Raw genomic sequence first — 15,155 nt, 5'->3', positions numbered from 1 at the left:
CTCTCTGCTCTCCTCCCCACTGATAGCTGATGTGTGGTGAGCGTTCTGGCGCACTATGGCTGACGTTGCATCATCTGCACATTGGTGGTGGAGGGGAGTTCCCATTACCCATTAAAGCGCTTTGAGTCCAGAAAAGCGCTATATAAGTGTAAGTAATTATTATTATTATCACCCGAACAAAGCCTAGTCAGAGCTAAGTATTAGAACCTTGCTAAAGACAGCTTGCTATTCAGTGCTATTCAGTGTTTTTGGGGAACTTGGGTTTCCTGGGCAAAGGAAGCTTTTGGATGTCCTGGGAAAATGATTGCTGGACAGATCTGAGAGAGTCACCTTCTCTAAACTCCTTCAAATCCAGACTCAAAACCTTCTTTCGAAGAGCTTTTACTTAACTGGTTCCATTCTTTACCCTTCTACTTTTGTTAGTACCACAATCCACGGTCTCCTCCGTGTATTGTAATTGTGGTTTATCTTTTGTATTCTTTTTATTTATTGTTGTTGTCATTCTGTGAAGTGCTTTGAAAAGCCACCTTTAAAGGCACTATATAAAACAAAGTTTATTATTATTATAAATGATACCTCAGTCAGAGATGTCTTTCCTGCTTCTGGGTGTATTTCTAGAATCGAAGAATAGGCCCCGATTTATTTTGTGGCATCTGGGTTTGCAGAGGCAGAGATTTAACTGCAGGTTGTACTGTATTGCATTATTAAGAAGGCATCTTATCTATCATTGTGGCCTCTGTGGGCATTTAAGGAATTCAACAGTTAGTAGCAGTCTGGGATTTTTTCTGGGTGATTAGAATGTTAGGCCTGTGGAATGCCTTGTTCATACATTTTGTAAATATGTAACTTTTGTGTTGTATGCTTCGTTGTGTGTAGTGTTTGTCTTGTCATTATTAATAAACATTTGTTTAACCATGTGTGCCTGGATTATTACTCTTTTCAACAAAGCTGTGCCAGAGAATAAACAATTCACGTGCCTCTTAATTATACCAAATGCTTGGGTGTATTCTGGAGAAATCACTTACAAGTTGGGGGTTAAGAAAAATTATTTTACTTATTGACTCGGACCGTGCCGTCCATTCCTGAAATTCACAATTTTTAGTAACCCCCATTTGTAACAGTATTTTGCAAATCCTCCTCTGGCAGGATTACAGTGGATTAAAATGTCTTAATAGACTCTACAGTGGAAAAGTGGCAAATGTGGATTGCATTATAGCCACCCCTCCAATAGCAGTCTTCTGAGAGCTCTCTAACATTAAAACAATACTGCTACTACTGAACATCTTAAGCCTGTTATCTCTGTTTATACCCCAAGTAAATGGAAAACCTTCTGAGGCATCTACATGGTTCAACGGATTTCCACTGCACTTTCAAAGAGCAAAATGTTACTGTAGATTTTTTTAAACAATTTTCTTAACATATTAAGAGGCGTGAATAAATGTGAATCTCGTGCTTTCTTAACTTATTTATGACAAAGACTTTTTCTGCACTGCTACTACAATTAGAGTTTAACAATTTTAGAATCGGTTTTAGCAAGCGATCATCCAATCCATAAATTCTGTGCTGTACTGCATGTCTTTTGTTCCTACTTAACTGGGCACTTGAACAAATCCAGAGGGCACTGTATCCAAAACACCAGACAGACAAGAGTCAAAGCTCCGGCAGCAGAAACAGCACAATGAACTTCAACCTTGTAAAACCCGGAAAAGATCAGACTGCTATGCAATGGGAGTCTGCGAATGGAAGCCCCAGCTCACCAACCCCGCAGACTGGTAAGTTTTTAAGTGCTGTAAACTTCGGATAGGATGAAGTGTGGGCGAGGGTCTGCGGTTCTCAGGCTGCAGAGGCTTTTGGACACAGCCGACTTTCACAGCGTGGGGGGGAGTGAGAGCAAGCGGCACCTGGGATACAGCTCGAACGGAGACAGGCCTGAGCAGAGTGTGAATCCAAGGAGACAGGGCAGCACGTTTCTCTGTAATGTGCCTGTGAGACGGCCCACATGCAGGCGGGGTGCAGCTGAGGAACGTTTCAGCTAATCAAGGGTCTCCCAGATCTGGGCTGCAGGTACAAGGAGGCCCCGCTTCGCCAATCTAGGGTAGGGGGTGATCTTGAAAGCACAGATTTTCTGAGAAGGGAATTACAGGAAGCCTGTTTTTTTTAAGCAAAACGGTCTTTGTGGACACCTTAAGAAGAGGAACGCCCCACTCTCCCAGTGGGACTGCTTTTGTAACAAAGGAAACGCCACTCCCATCAATTCAAACACTGCATACGAGTACAGTATGTCATACTTCTGTCCCGCACACTTGCAGGAAAACAATACTCACCCCAGAGCCAGGTCAATAATAGCTATTTGGATACAATGGATTCTGTTCCTTTTTCTGTGCATTTTCCAGGTCCAGAGAAGTGGGCCCAGGACAGGAGGAGCTCAAATTAGAGGATTGCCACACAACCTCACTGGTTCCTGGTTTATTTTCTGTGCTGCAGGTCTGCTTTTTGAATTGACCAAAGCAACACCATGTGCATGTACAAAATCTCACAATCTGCAAAACAAAGCCCACTGATCGACTGATCGTGCAGAATTTGCTCACCTGCAACCTATCCCATGGACCTGTAAGGCTCTGCAGGATATATACCGTCGTTTTTAAGTGATGATGTTCTTGATTTTCATTGTGGCGCAGTGTTTGGCATTGCTGGCCCAGGGTTCAATTCTGGGCCTGGGGTTCTATCTGTGTGGAGTTTGTATGAGGGTCTTCTCTGGGTGCTCTGGTTTCCTCCCACAGTCCAATGACATTACTGCTAGGATAATAGGCTTCAGGGAAAATTGGTCCTTGTGTGTGTGTGTGTAACCCTGAATTGGTAATAAAGAGGTTAGAAATGAATCATTATTCTTGTATTGCCTGTAGACTTGTTTCCGACAGTGGTATTTGGATTTAAGCACCCAGGAACTGGAAAATCCTAGGGCCCTGGATTGTACTCTACTGGGAGGATGGAACAAGCAGCCCAGCTGATGCTGAAGCTGGGTGGGAGATCCTTGGATCCATGAGCAATTAATCTCGACGGGATGAAAGACCTCCTCTTGTTTGGCAACTTTATGTCCTTGTGCGTTTTATAGAGCCCTGTGCCTCAGCGCTAATTTATTTACAGCTGACTGCCAAACTGAGAAAATTCAATGTCACCTGCCTTAAATAAAGGCGTCTGCCTAAACCATTCATCACCTAGCTATTTAAGGAAAGATCCTGGACACGGCGTGACCTGGCAGATTGTCTGGACTACAATTTCACCTCTCAGGGTGAGGAAGAGCCTGGTATTCATGCACATGGTTGGAAAAGGTGAAGCACAGAAAGGCATCACATGACAGACTAGGATGGCAGGGCCTTTTCTGGAGAAATCCAAACCACAGATCCCCAAAGGCGTTAACCGGACAACGTTTCATCACTTTTTGAAGTGATGCTCTTATGATATCACTTCTCTGAGAAAAAATAGACCTTTTTGTGTTCTGTTCTAGTTTGTTCTTTGTATATTCTGGACTGTGAGCAACTCTTCTTAGTGCACTTCTCACTGACTGTACTGATTGTATTTTATTGTTGTACTATTGTATCATTCCGTTACACTGTGCTGTGTTGACTGTTAGGCTGCTGTTGCACTGCAATTTCCCTCACGGGATCAATAAAGTATCTATCTATCATATGCGAACACGTTATTTGACTAGTTCAAAAACAAATCAAGACGAAATACCAACAAAAACATCTGGGGGGCTGTGGTTCTCAAGTGCTAGCGTTTAGGACACTGCCAGTCTGAGTGAATCGATCTGATAGAGCAGGCAGAGCTGGGTCTATTTCTCACAGGCCCCACTATGACATCAGATGTGTGGAGAACTATTTATTATGTGGGAGCAATATTTTTTTGTAATTCATAAATTCCTTAAGGCTTGAAACTGGGGATCTGCAAAATACCAATTACAAGCCAGCAGGGGTTAAAATACTGCCAGCTCTGAAAGCAGGAGATGTAAATGAATGATTTGGCAGTGCTCACCTCCTGAGGCAGAAGGGCCTGGCCGTCCGGGGCCCAGGGTCGCTCCTGGCAGCTTCAGCGAATCACAGGGCTGGCCTGAGGGTCGCAGGTCGTGGGGCGGGGCTGTCTTTTGGTGAGACTGTGGGAGAGACAGATGGGACACCCCTCAGAGAAGAACTTACAGTCCATCGCCGTTGGCAAAACGCAGAAGTGCGACACAAATATGGTTTAAAAAAAACTGAACTTGGATTAGTAGAAAAGGACTCGCAGCTAATGTGTTGTTAGGAGACAGGAAGGGTAGAGAATCATGAGATCAGGATGGGGGTAGTAGAGAGACTACTCTGGCAGTAAGAGATGGCGAGAAACTTTGCAAAGAGGTAACGAGGCAGAGAAAAGCACAATAATTTTGAAGATAACGAGAAGTGGTAGATAAGGCCATTGTGGGGAGGAGTACAGGTGAAGATCTCAAGCAAGGAACAGACAATACTCCAATGAAGGCCATGTCTGTCTTAAACAGTAAGTGGTGGATGTTAAGAGCCAACTCTTCCTACTTTCCAAACTCCATTCTTTAGTGAAAAATGGTCCTGGACCAGTCGCAGGACTGCGCCATCTAAGTGTGCTTACACATCCAGTACCATGGTGCAGGCAGCCTTCAGCGGTTCACACAACACCTCTCTGTTAAGCACATCACTTGCTGTACAAGTTCTGGGCACTGATCCAAACAGTTGAAGTGGGCACATCACAGTGCACCCTACTGGCCCGGCTACAGAACTGCACCTCAAAGGGTGGAGAAGCTTAAAGCAGCGACTCCAGGAAATGAATGTCCTACAGGAAATTAATGTGAACTACCGCTGGATAGAGGTCTGTACAGTACAGGCCACCCTATTTTTTAAAAATATTTTACAGGGCTAAAGTATGGAAGAGCATTTATGAATCTGGACTTACAACCGGCAGGCAGTGGGTTCAAATTCCCTAGTGAGACACTGTTGTTGTCACTTTGAGCAAAGTGCTTCAACTGAATCTTACAACGTTTCTAGAATTAAAAACAATCATTCATTCAAATCAGCCTCAGGTAATCTGGAAAAAGTCCTTTTTTAAAAAAGGCACAGCCAAGGCATCAGAATGGGCTACAGGCCCCTAGCCTTTCACTTTCACACAGACAGATAAGGGTGCATGGGCTTTTAAGCATTCCGAACCAGCCACAGTCCTTGACAACTTTCTTTCTGCAAGGGGAGTCTGTGTTCCCAAACTGACAGTTCAATCATTCAGCAGCTTTGCCAAAGGCTAGTGGGCCTGTCTTAATTCAAAGAGCAGCAGCATCAAATCGTGGTGAAGGCTGTATAAGTCAGATATCAGACACAGGTCTGATGTTTGAATTTGAAAGAAAAAGGCTAGTACAGTTTACACAGATACACAATAACTAATATCAGATTGATTAATGAGTCGATCGCATAACCAGCTTTGACAACCTTAGAAATTAGATAGTGTCCTGCCACACAGGGACACGCCCACTGCACCAGAGAGTGGCTACTGTCCTGCCACACAGGGGCATGCCCACTGCACCAGAGAGTGGCTACTGTCCTGCCTCACAGGGACACGCCCACTGCACCAGAGAGTGGCTACTGTCCTGCCTCACAGGGACACGCCCACTGCACCAGAGAGTGGCTACTGTCCTGCCTCACAGGGACACGCCCACTGCACCAGAGAGTGGCTACTGTCCTGCCACACAGGGACACGCCCACTGCACCAGAGAGAGGCTACTGTCCTGCCACACAGGGACACGCCCACTGCACCAGAGAGAGGCTACTGTCCTGCCTCACAGGGACACGCCCACTGCACCAGAGAGTGGCTACTGTCCTGCCTCACAGGGACACGCCCACTGCACCAGAGAGTGGCTACTGTCCTGCCTCACAGGGACACGCCCACTGCACCAGAGAGTGGCTACTGTCCTGCCACACAGGGACAGGCCCACTGCACCAGAGAGTGGCTACTGTCCTGCCTCACAGGGACACGCCCACTGCACCAGAGGAGCTCACACTCAGCACCATTGCAGAGCAAGGATAGATAAATGAATAAAAGCTGGAATACTGATCCACACAGGCAGAGAGAATAGCAAGCCAGGGCTGGAATGTAAGGGTATGGCACACATGTGGCAGTTATAAGTCTCATTGCCATTTCAAATTCATTGAGATCACTATTCTAGGCCTGCATTTTGTAAACCATGAGTGCAAGTATTTCTCACAGGAACATACAGTATGAACACAAAAGGGTTACAAATAACCTAGCAGGGGCTAGATGAGACAAATGGTCTCCACTTAACTTCGTATACAAGGACAACGCTATACTGAAGACTTCTGATCATAATAGTTCAGACCCTGTTTTTTCAGCACAGTGAGTAAAAAAGATGTTTTCATGTACAGATGCACTCCTAACAGCAAGCCTGTCATTCAGTTCAAATGTCTGTCTAATCAAAATTTGGTCACTAATTTGTTTGCTTAAATTTTCAGCCAAGTCCACTTTGAACCCAGCTGTTGCCAGATGTGTGATCCAGTGGGAATCCCAGAGTTCCACGCCAGAGTTGTGGCGCATAATTACAACTCCTGATGGGACGGCACTGGGAAGCCCCAAGTGTTTTCTTACCAGCGCCTATGATTTTTCTTCTAGAGTTTAGAGAGGAATCTTGACTCTGGCAAGTAAAGAGTGTGCATCCTGGCTGAGACTGCTTGCTTCATGGTTTGCAGGACCTGCTCTCGCTTAAGTAATAGCAAAATACTGGGCACGTGATTGTGCGTGAAGCCATATGTTTGGATGAAAAGAGCACTGTAGTAATACTGTTTGGCAGGAATGCCTTGGCATGCTTGATGTTCAGGAACCACAAAGGACTGATTTAATTTGCAAGCTTAAAAAAAAAAGAGAAAAACTGCTGAGCAGACTCTATTTCTGCAGACAGACAAGACGCCTCTCCAGGGCGAGTCGGGGTCCCAGCTGGGGGAGGGTTGTGGGGACAGGCAACCGTACCTGAGGTAGGAGGCATTGTGAAGGTTGGGGGGCGGCATCCTTGTCCTTGTCTGTAAGAGAGCAGAAAAGAGCATGTCAGCAACAGGAAGGACCTGCCAGGGCCACAGACAACAACAGATCTGACACCTGTTATCAGGATAACAGACAACAACACAGGAAACTACCTCAAAGGATCAGCCTGGTGCCTTGTGTTTTTTCCTGTCCATCGACAAGCTGCATGACTAAGGACTTGTTCCGCTTAAAGCTGAGATACCCACCTCCAGACCCTGTGATGGATACCAGGTTTTTATGGTTTCAAGTTAAAGACAGCTCTACACCTAGGACAAAGGCGAAACTGATCTGATCTTACCAGTTAGTCCTTCTCCGCAGGCTTACACAGTCAACAACGTAAAGAGGAAAACCTGCCGGATTCTGGACCCTGAGATCACAGAGGTCACAGCTGGGAATCCTGGGCTTCAAGCATCCTCTGCACGCTAATGCCTTAAGCCAGAGGTGTCCAGTCCTGGTCTTGGGGATCCTTGTGTGCGCATGTTTTCCTGGTCTCTTTAAAGCAGCAGCACCTGAAGAGCTGGGAAAAGCTGCTAAACTGGTCCAGTTAAGGCATTAAGCAGCTGCTTTATATCATTATGAGCTGAATCAGAAGGAAAACCTGTCCACACACACTGGCCTTCCAGGACCGGAACTGCACAGCCTTGCCTTAAGCAGCTGCAAGATTACTGACTCAGCCACCCAGATAATGCTCACTCCTGAGCTCAGGCTCTGAGTGGGCACTGATCAGAATAGCTCTAGAGCTGAGCCAGGCAGGGATGCTTGTACCAGAATCCAGATCTTCAGGCAGGCTCAGCAGGAGGAGGTGGGGTATCATGCTAAGAGCTAAGAAATATATGCACTATAGGCAGTGATAGTGCCGGGGCTTAAGAAGAAGGAACTGCTTCAGGAGACCACTGGACAGCCCATCCAGGGCTCATTCTGAGCTGGTGATGGAAAGTCTTCCCCCAAGGCATCTGGTTTGCTCAAGAGCCAATGGCATAAGAAATGCAAAAGATAAGGGAGTGTGCTGTACTCAATGCATTTTCTGCCCTGTTTCGAAACCGCTAATGTCAGACAAACTCTCAGTAGCCACTGCCCATCTCCAGAAAGAAGCATTTTTAAGACATGGCCCAGCACGAACGCAAAAATGACAAACGCTGGGCGGGGAAAACTAAGAAGTTGATACCTAAGGAAGCACTATTTTTTTTTTCAGGAGAGGCTGGTAGGAAGGGGTGGCTGACAAGACCTTCAGAACTTCCAGCAGTGAAAAAATGAGAGCTGGTAAGAAAATATTCCCTTCAAGCTCCGCTTTTTTGAAAGCAACCCAGCAGAACCGCCGTTTAAAACCTTGCAGCTGCAGCCCTGTGGTTTATTAATCTGTATGCCAGGGACCTGTTTATCTGCAAGGCTCATTCACTGGAGCGCTGATTTGTCAAATCAATGTTTAATGAATGCATTCATAATGCATACAGGCGCATCAGGCAGGAGGGGCAGGACTGCAGATTGACGGGGTCACAGGGCTCAAGAACAGAAACGAGAAACTGGAGCAGGTTGGGCAGCTCCAAGGAGGCCTTTTTGCAGTTCCTTTAGCTTGTTATTAAGGAAAAAAGGTGAAAAGACACCCTGTGACTGGCACAGGCCCACTGTGAAAACAATCGTTTAATATGTTAAAAACATATAAGATATATAAGGTCACTTTATTACCCAGATACAATTTCTTGAATCAGGAATTTGTCTTTTCACATACCCCAACTTGCTCTCCATGAGACACACAGACAGGGAGAGAGAAGCCTGGGGTCAGAGCGCAGGGTCAGACATTTATACGGTGCCCCTGGAGAAGTTGGGGTTAAGGGCCTTGCTCAGGGGCCCAAAGGAGAAGGATTCCTCTGCCGGCTGCGGTACTCGAACCAGCAACCTTCCAGCCACAAGCGCTGATCCTTAGCCACAGAGCTCTGGTAAATGCTGTGGCAGCTGAGCCAAAACAAAACCAAAATGCTAAACCCACCAACAGAACACAAACAATCTGTATAAAGAAAGACCAGAAAGCCTCACATTCAGGAGTTCATGACCCTCCTCTACAATAACTCATGTACAGCGCCTAATCCCGTTAAGCGAAGAATGACTCAAAGGATCAGAAAGAAACCGCGGGAATAAGCTTGTAGGGTAAGAAACAGCCCTCTGGTATCTGGCTGCACATCAGACTGAGCACAGTGTTAGTGCTGTCAGGGCTCCATCGCAGGCACTTCTAACCAAGTGTTGGAGAAAAAGACAACATTGCAGGGTAACACATCTGGTCTGTGCGAGCGCAGCTCGGTTAGGCACTCACAGTTACAGACACTTCAGAACTTCTTTTGTGAGTGTCACGGGGCTTCCAGTACAAAATGAAGTGGCGACTCCCCTCCCACTACAACATAAGCAGGGTTCATCTCTATTATATTTTCAATCGGTCTTGGATTGGTGAAAACCGCACAATACCACTGTGCAATACCAGCCTTCCGATGGCCGTGCCTGGGCAAATCGAGGATGCAGTGCTGGCCGTTTGCTGCCACCCCCCCTGCCGACTGCATGCTGTACCTGCACTTTCAAAAACAGCCATTGGAAGACGGCGGCTCTGAACTGGCTAATCCTGTCTCTTCTGAGACTCACAGGTGCCACAGCCCATTCTGGCCCACTGTCCCTCCTCCATGGCTAAACGGATTAGGCGTCTCCCCCCCGAGCTCTGCTACCACAGGGATGTGTCGCACTGCTCATTCCTCCTGCTTCTGAATCCGTACACCCACAAGAGATGGTCTGCATCTTTGGAAATTACAGTCATGCTCTGCCAGGAGGTCGTCTTGGCCGTGGACGGAAGTGAGCATCCGCTGTCTCGGCCTATGTGCACAATCACGCCATGCCAGCACAGCGATGCTACCCTCTGCCACCAAACAACTTGGGCCATCTTTGGCTGGACAAAGCAAGCCCTTCCAAACCTTCCTGCCTCGCAGCGCAGGCTCGTGTTTCCCCATGTTCAAAGCGCTGCCCGCTGGGGCTGCAGGTTGGATCTGCCGTACCTGTGCGGAGTGGAGGCTCTTGTCCAGGGGGGATCTTGGTTTTCGCCGACAGCAGCAGCTCATAGGGGTGGTCCTCCTCCCCCTCCCTGTCAGCAATCCGGCTGTTGACGTACAGCCCCTAAAAGACAGCAACAGAATGATGTCACAGCGCCGCCACCTGGCCACGCAGCAAAACATCTCCGAAAGCAGCTGCATGAGCAGACTGGCTGATGTCGCCCCAAAAATGTGCACTAGAACACAAGCCTGGGACAGCTGCAGCACACTTGCAGATAAAGCGGTATTAGAGGTGAACATTTCACTTAAGCCAATGCATCCAGGGTGTAATATTAATGTATGACAAGCAACCACATGATTCATGTGTCACAAGGTTGTTGTTTTTTTGTAGAGACTAATGATTTTAATTCACTTACAAAATCAAGAGGACATGTACAGGAAAATCCATGAAATGCAAAACTGGAATCAGGGGCTTTAACAGCAAGGGGCTGAGGGAGTCTGGAGCAAGCTACCCATGGTGTTGAAGCCGATACTCGGGCTTCTTTCAAGAAACAGCATCTCTTTGCTACTCGTAACAGAGCATGACAGACGCGCTGAATGGCATCTTCTCACTTGCAACCCTACTCGTGTTCTTAATTACATTTGGCTAGACCTTCAAAACAAATTAAAGCTGGGCCACGTTTTAATTCAACACTGGCCTTGAAGACTATCGCAAGGTAAAAATCAAGCTTGGTACAAATCCTGTTTTTATTTAGGTGGGGTTAAGTTTGGCATTTCCTCCCCTTATCGTCGTCTAGATCTTCGCCTGGTTTAGAAATGCCAAAACACTGAATCTGATCGACTGCAGTTGCTATATAACGTGGGATATTCCCGATACACTTCTGCTCTGCCTCACTGTGACACATCGGGTTGAAAAGAAATTGGAGAGGGAGTCTGAATAAATACGGTTCCCTTTAATCCCCAAGGCCTGCACTTTCATAACGTCAGTGTGGCTCGAAATCAAGTCTTGCTAGCTTGCCTGCATACTAGGATGGCCTCTGCGACTCAATGCATGAATATGTATAAGAAAGAACTGACGCTCTGAGACGACAGGGAGAGGAGGGGTCGGTTTTGTAGTTTGTACTTGCAGTGTATTGACATGCAGCGGTACAAGTGCTTTCAATTATGGCCCTGTCTCGGTTGGTTAGCCGAGCCATCTGGGAGAATTGGGAGATAGGGAGCTGGGTTGTGACAAGTCTACAGCACTTCAAATAAGCTGCCATCTTTGAGCCGGGACCAAATACGCATACTTATAGGCCTACGTTACTCCTGCTTTCTTCAAGAGCTACATAGTAGAGAAGCCAGGTGCTATTAGAGTCATTAATTGATCGAACCTGTAAGTCCAAACCTTCCCTGGAGGCTGACACTGCATCTTCAGTGGTGACGGGGGGCTCTCTTTACTGACAAGACGCAAGCGCGCTCACAGATAGAACTGTAATTGTATGCACTGCAGAGCGACCACAGCCTGAAGCTGGCCGCCAGCTTCAAAATCTAACAAGTTTTTAGATGAATTTCATGGCTCATTTTGTGAAACTGCATGGCCAACCGAAACTCTGAAGGGATCTCACTTGAAAAAGATCCAGCTGCATCTGACTGTCTTTTGTGGTTCTTTGAAAACAAAAATCAAAGATATCTCTTGACAGCGTCTTTAAAAAAACATGAAAATCATAATAAAACCCCCAAACAGTGGCATTCTTCAGTTCTCCCACAATATGTATCCTTCATTTCCCTAGATCTGAACCAGCTGCACAAATGTTTGTGGCCTGTACGATACACACAAGGCCATACAGTGATGTGAAAAAGAAAGTACACCCCCTTACAAGTCTGTTTTCACATATTAAGACATATCTGACCTTCATCTCTGTTTTTTGAATAATGACATGATAAAATTTGTGTTCGTTATTTGACAAATTAAGTTAAATTAATCTACTGTTATGACTTGGTGAGGACTAAGTGAAGTCAGATTTGTGTTAATATGTAGAACCACAGATTTTTAAGATGTTGTTTTCCACATCACTGTACATCGCTGTTCGTGTGCTGTGTAATGCACACTAGGCAGAGTATCAAAGTGTTTGTGCCAGCTCTCTTTTGAGCTTGGTGTTCAACTGCAATCAGATTTTGTCAAAGCTGATCTTTCGATCCAGCAGTGCTCTGTAAAAATGAATATTTAGCTCCATACATTGGTTCTTTATGCATTTCTACTCGGTTAAAGTCAGACATGAAGGCTACGAAATTGTTGAAAATTACTTTCAACTGGAACTGGAGTTTTGCTAATTTCTATCTAATTCAAGAGAGACAGCTATGACTGCATTAATATGACTTTGGATGAAAACATTTCTGTACTATCTACTAGAGTATAAAAAAACAGGGGTGCCATATAGGACTGAGCTCTCTTCTGAGTTTCACTTCAACAATTTTGTTGAAACACAGAGACAACTTGAGCCCTGTGCTTAACTCAAGGGCTGTAGAGATGAAGATACATATGCCTATAACCTAACGGCTTGATTCTTCCAATTTCTCGCTTTGCTCATCTCTGATAAAACTGAAAGCTTCAAATTGTTCTTCTAGGCATTTTCATCCTATTACACCCATTCTGAGACCAGGATGGTGGCACAATGACTGTATTAACATGCACAGCTCATCATGTTCGAGTTTCATGATGCTTTAATAACCAGGACCTCTTTCATCCCAAAGGATTTCACAGAGGGGAGCCAGATTACCAGTCACTGGAGTGCACTGGAGTTACCTGCCTGGGTGACACACAGCAGCTCTTCTGATCCAGCAGCCCAACTGCCCAGCACGTCTGCTGGCAGAGTGAGAAACTGGAACTAAGCTAATTCTTAACTGAGATTTAAGCTGGAACTTTATAGGGGACAGACTGTACAAGATCAGAGTAGATTTGATTCAAGACATCCAGGTTAACAGCCCTGCTTTCATGAACAGTGCCACAGGTCCCTTAAGGACCCATGTTAAATCAGTCATATCTTGGTTCAAAGCAGGGGCGTAGCCACGGGTGGGCCTGGGTGGGCCCAGGACCACCCTGATTGATCCTAGGCCTATGTTACGCATTTGATTTTTTTCATCGTTTGTCATTTGCTATTGGCTCGCTTTATCTTTTGTGACCAATAAGAAAATAATGTAAATGTAGTGGGGTGGTGCAGGCGTAGCCGTAGTCTAATTGGCTATCCTTGACGTCAGAGCTATCTAGCGCTAGGTTTTTGGTTTATTAGCCAACATGGCAAAACAAATGCATATATCTCAGTTTTTCAAAAAGCCGCGTGTAGATGACCTGACCAATCCCGAAACAAATAAGACACATGAGATGCTACAGGCATCTTGGGTTTTAAGGAGTATAGCCTGGCTTCCCGAATACAAGTGTTTCTGGAACACAAGGGGCAGCGCACGCGTTTGCTTGTAGCAGCTCAATACGTGCTCGACCTGAAGGAGTTAAGCATGAAGAGGTTCTAAAATTTCTCCTACAAACAAATTACAAGTTTTGGAATGCATGAATAACATTAAGATAGTATTGACGGATAGATGCGAGTGTGCATTTTACAGATAACTATTCATATTGCCTCTAAATGCCCTGCAGTATTTTTAAGTGAACGACATTTACAGAACTAAAATACATCTGAAGTATGTATTTGAAGCTTTTATTAGCAGACCATTCTTGCAATGAAAGGTACGATGAATTGGTTAGCAGTGTAATATGACTATACCAATTCAGTGTTAAGCCTTGTGGGATTTAAGTCACGAATGACCAAATTAGGTGTCTTTTGGCATCGAAAATAGAATTCTAATTTTGTGGGTTTCATACAAGTTTAAAAGCATCATGAAGGATCAAACAAGATCTTCAGAACTTAATTTTTCAATACCTTCGCAGTTTTTATTCTCACGGCACCTCACTCGATACTACCCTTGGGGAGATGCATTTACTCCAACCTCTGAAACCCATATGTGCGTGCACGTTCTTCTGGTATGTTATGCTCAAGTCCGCTGAATATTTAAAGGCAAGGTGAACCCTGCATGGTATTTTAAACACAATATTTCAGATGGACTTTGAATCTGCGCTGTGTTCATTGTGTTTTGCAATAAAATATTAACTTCAGAGTAACTCGTAAAACTACCGAACAGTCTAAAAGCAGCTATATGAAGTACTTAGAACTGTTACAAGCAACTAGTGAAAATGAGCTTTTTCTTTAAAGACAAAGTCCTCATGAGAGACCTTTGCAAACTAGCTGTCATTTGAACTGGAATGTGCCGACTCTCTAAGTGACGAGATTATCGCCATATTCAATTCCAAGCCCCGATGCCTGCGTCTGGTCTAGAAGGCCAAAACCTCACAACAGAGGTAGGCACTGATTGTTTTTTGTGTGTGTCCGCCGTGGCACAGTGGCGTTCGGCAGCCTAGGTAATTGTTGCTTAACCTGTGTGTGAGAGAGAGACAGTATATATATAAGGTTCCGCTAATTCTTTTGATTATACCGCTCAAGGATTGGATTGTAAATTGGAGGGGTGCCCCTATGCTGGCAGGACGGTCAGTTAGACTTACTTTTGCACAGGCCCACCCAAAAATCAATTCCCGGCTATACCCCTGGTTCAAAGTCTTAGCTGATGGACAGTACCTTCTACGGCACAGTACCCATTCTGTGGTACTGGTTTTGAAATTCTAGACCAGATGGAAGAGCGCCACCTACTGCTCCACCAACACCACTTCTTCAGGAGCCGCTTGTCCCCCTTCACTCGCTGACGTCTACAAGACTGTTCTGGTGACCGGGCTAGACCACACACTCATAACTCACTCCCGTGTACACTGATAAAACCGTTTTGTGCGCTCCTGCAGCGCATGGGCCGCCTCCTGCCTGTAGAAATGTTCAGTCCCTTCGTCCTGGGGTTACCTCAGAGCCGGTGTGATCCTCGTCCTGGTCGGGCGGGGGTTTCGAAGGGGGTGGTGGTCGCTCTCTCTGAAACGAAAACAAACACCCCGGGGTTCAGTTCTGCCTCAGGCTGTGT

General features: G+C 45.7%; 1 protein-coding gene across 10 annotated transcripts in view; it reads right to left on the bottom strand.

Moving 5' to 3' along the window:
• The window catches only part of LOC102698879 (ankyrin repeat and SAM domain-containing protein 1A), a 131,229-nt gene that overhangs the window by 70,421 nt on the left and 45,653 nt on the right, over positions 1-15,155 (bottom strand). For all 10 annotated transcript variants that reach the window (XM_069190253.1, XM_069190254.1, XM_069190257.1 and 7 more), the window contains 4 exons: positions 15,041-15,106; positions 10,110-10,227; positions 7,030-7,079; positions 4,033-4,150 (listed from right to left, as the gene is read on the bottom strand). In XM_069190253.1, the coding sequence (XP_069046354.1) occupies positions 4,033-4,150; positions 7,030-7,079; positions 10,110-10,227; positions 15,041-15,106 (352 nt within the window). The remainder of the gene's footprint in view (positions 1-4,032; positions 4,151-7,029; positions 7,080-10,109; positions 10,228-15,040; positions 15,107-15,155) is intronic.

Source organism: Lepisosteus oculatus, chromosome 5 (genome assembly GCF_040954835.1).
Source record: "Lepisosteus oculatus isolate fLepOcu1 chromosome 5, fLepOcu1.hap2, whole genome shotgun sequence".
Taxonomy (NCBI): domain Eukaryota; kingdom Metazoa; phylum Chordata; class Actinopteri; order Semionotiformes; family Lepisosteidae; genus Lepisosteus; species Lepisosteus oculatus.
Note: the sequence above shows the minus strand (reverse complement) of the source record. Positions and strands in the feature narration are given on the sequence as shown.